This window comes from Labeo rohita, chromosome 17 (genome assembly GCF_022985175.1).
Source record: "Labeo rohita strain BAU-BD-2019 chromosome 17, IGBB_LRoh.1.0, whole genome shotgun sequence".
NCBI lineage: Eukaryota > Metazoa > Chordata > Actinopteri > Cypriniformes > Cyprinidae > Labeo > Labeo rohita.
This window is the reverse complement of record NC_066885.1, coordinates 45,001-47,500: the sequence shown is the minus strand read 5'-3', so window position 1 is coordinate 47,500 and position 2,500 is coordinate 45,001. Positions and strand designations below refer to the sequence as shown.

The following is a 2,500-nucleotide window of genomic DNA, read 5'->3' as shown; positions in this document are numbered from 1 at the left end:
GCTCAGTGTTAACAATATTAAACAAAGCTGCAGTGAACCTTTTTTGTTAGATGTACAGTATTTTGTTTTACACAAATCATTCCACAGATTTAAATGTGTTCTGTGACTTCCTGCTCGGCCTGAAGAAAATCGTCCTTTTCTGCACAGCGTTTCTCAGTTTTGGTGGTAAACACAGAATCTGGTACTGAAACACACTGGCATGGCTTGCGATGAAGTCTTCACATAATCTGTGAAAATAAAAGGCATTGGTCTGTTCTCCATCAGACCGTAATTTCTGTTCCACAGGTGAGCAGCGGTTCTTACCGTATGAGCGGGTACGGCTGAGTCTGGAAAACGAGCGCGTCGTTGCAATGGCCCTGCAAGACAAATCATCTTCACTGACTCCGGTTTATAAATTTCAGCTGTTTTCTGATATATACTGTACATCCATGAGCATATGAGACTCACTTTGTCCACTAAAAGGATATAATCGTGACTTCCTCCAAACACAATGACATCCGAGTCTCTTCCTTGACAGGCGGTGTGCCATAGCCTAGCAAATCAGAATGAAAAAGAGCTTGTCTAAAAGCTTGAGAAATTAAAAAAATACTTGTATAGAAATCTGTGGAAAATACAGTCATAATACTGTATCTAGTACTTTTCATCTCGTTTTCTGCATGTTTTCACCTACCGCGGTTTGTCCTTGTTTTGATGCTCCATCCTCGTCCATCCTTGTGTCTCCAGATTAAATATCCAACCATCACCTGAGAAGAAAGAAAAGAAGGTTTGTAGCTTTTTCTTTTTTAAAGCAGACTGTCGTTTAAAGTTTTGTTTTGCGTGCGTCCTACTCATGGGTCTGCAATCCACGCTGAGTCCACCGAACAGGAAGAGAGACGTGTCCGACACCGCCGTCAGCGTGTGCCACGAGCGCCCTAAAGGCGCCGCGGTGGAGGACGCGCTATAAACACGAGACGAGACGGTTCAGCCAGTAAATAGACGAGGGTTAGAGAGGTGAGTGAGGAACTACGAAACGTCGCTTACATTTCTGACCACGTCCATGAATTAAAATCCAGACAATACACGTCACTTGTTCTTGTTTCCTGTGCAGAAATCAAACAAACAAAACATGACAACAGAGTCTAATTATGCACACGCACTTTCTCAAGAGAACGATGGAAATGCACATGACAGTAGCTCTCAGATGATTAGTACAAAGGTGAAGGACTGTCTGAATGTAAATGGCGTTTATGATGTGCTGTCGTCACCAGCAGCAGTATGTGCATCAGATTAATTAGAGTACTGGTAAATTAAGACATCATTAGTAAGTTTTCTGTACGACTGCAAGAGAAATGAGTTGAATGGAGCAGCAGTCTCTATAAACACATGCAAACAATAACTCACCCTTATTCTTCCACCACACACGTAACCTTTGCTTCCGATCGTAGCGCTAGCGTGAGCGGCTCGTGGGGCCGGAGCTCGTCCCTGTCAATCATTCGCAAACACACTTCATAGGCTGTTTCAAACACGTACTCGACTTCATATGCACTCCGTGTTAGGTTTCCCATTTAAATTAATCCAACACAGTTTTTTACAACCACTTTACTGAATTCATTAGAGTTGAAAGTACATAAATTATTTGACTTGTGTAACTAGGAAATGGATTTCCCCTTCCCATCATACTTTGCACAGGGCTGGATAAGGAGAGTAAATGTTGAAATAAAATGTTACTTTATGCAATTTTTTAAGATGATGAAAATGGGAGACTTGTTAATATTTAACGTTCTTATATGTTTGTAATTAAAACAGTTTCTGGTGTTTTTGGGGGTTACCGTTGTGGTGAAATCTAGAGCGTGTGCTTGGGTTGAGGACCTGCTAACATGAGTTAAATTTGTTTTAATAATAAAATAAACAACTACTTTGGGCATGCCATGGATGTGACAAAGCCGGCATCTTCTGACTAATGCCTAACAAGTTAAACCAATGTATTATTTTTTTTGAGCGTAGAAGGATTTCTGCCTAGTTATTTGTTTTCCAGTTAAAGGTCTGAGTTTAACAAGCATAAAATAATCACTTCATAAACGTATTAGTTTCATTTAAACTGTATTGGATCAAATTGAGTTGGCCCAACTCAATTACATTTTATTGCATGGATTTGTTTTCTATGAGTTGGGGTTACACATATTTATTGGATGGAAATCATGCCTTCAATTAAATTGAGTTCATCCAATGAAATTGTTTTTTTTTGAGTGTAGCTGGAAACATATGACTGAATTCAAAACGTTTGATAAGTCATCGATTCACAATGCCGAACGATACATTGGAATGACTTACGAAGGTCTGCGGTTCAGTCCATCGGCTTATTTCCGGATCAAACTCGTGAATTTCGTTGTTCCATCCCCAGAAAATGTCCTCGGCCTGACAAGAGAAAAAAGCGACACCGATATGAGTCGGTTTGGAATCGTTAGCAAACCTTTGTTCGCTCTTATGAGGAGTTCTGTAGTGAACACCAACTACCCATGAT

The 2,500-nt window shown here is 40.3% G+C and overlaps 1 protein-coding gene across 3 annotated transcripts in view; it reads right to left on the bottom strand.

The window, feature by feature from the left end:
* The window catches only part of LOC127179960 (kelch domain-containing protein 1), a 4,551-nt gene that overhangs the window by 485 nt on the left and 1,566 nt on the right, over positions 1 to 2,500 (bottom strand). For 2 of the 3 annotated variants that reach the window (XM_051133811.1, XM_051133813.1), the window contains exons 5-13: positions 2,494 to 2,500; positions 2,311 to 2,394; positions 1,381 to 1,461; positions 1,021 to 1,079; positions 828 to 937; positions 671 to 743; positions 448 to 532; positions 304 to 356; positions 1 to 227 (exon numbers count right to left, since the gene is read on the bottom strand). The exon at positions 1 to 227 is cut by the window's left edge and continues 485 nt beyond it; the exon at positions 2,494 to 2,500 is cut by the window's right edge and continues 78 nt beyond it. In XM_051133811.1, the coding sequence (XP_050989768.1) occupies positions 77 to 227; positions 304 to 356; positions 448 to 532; positions 671 to 743; positions 828 to 937; positions 1,021 to 1,079; positions 1,381 to 1,461; positions 2,311 to 2,394; positions 2,494 to 2,500 (703 nt within the window). In that variant the 3' untranslated portion in view covers positions 1 to 76. Of the gene's footprint in view, positions 228 to 303; positions 373 to 447; positions 533 to 670; positions 744 to 827; positions 938 to 1,020; positions 1,080 to 1,380; positions 1,462 to 2,310; positions 2,395 to 2,493 lie in introns of all 3 variants that reach the window. The other variant, XM_051133812.1, reaches the window with a different exon arrangement.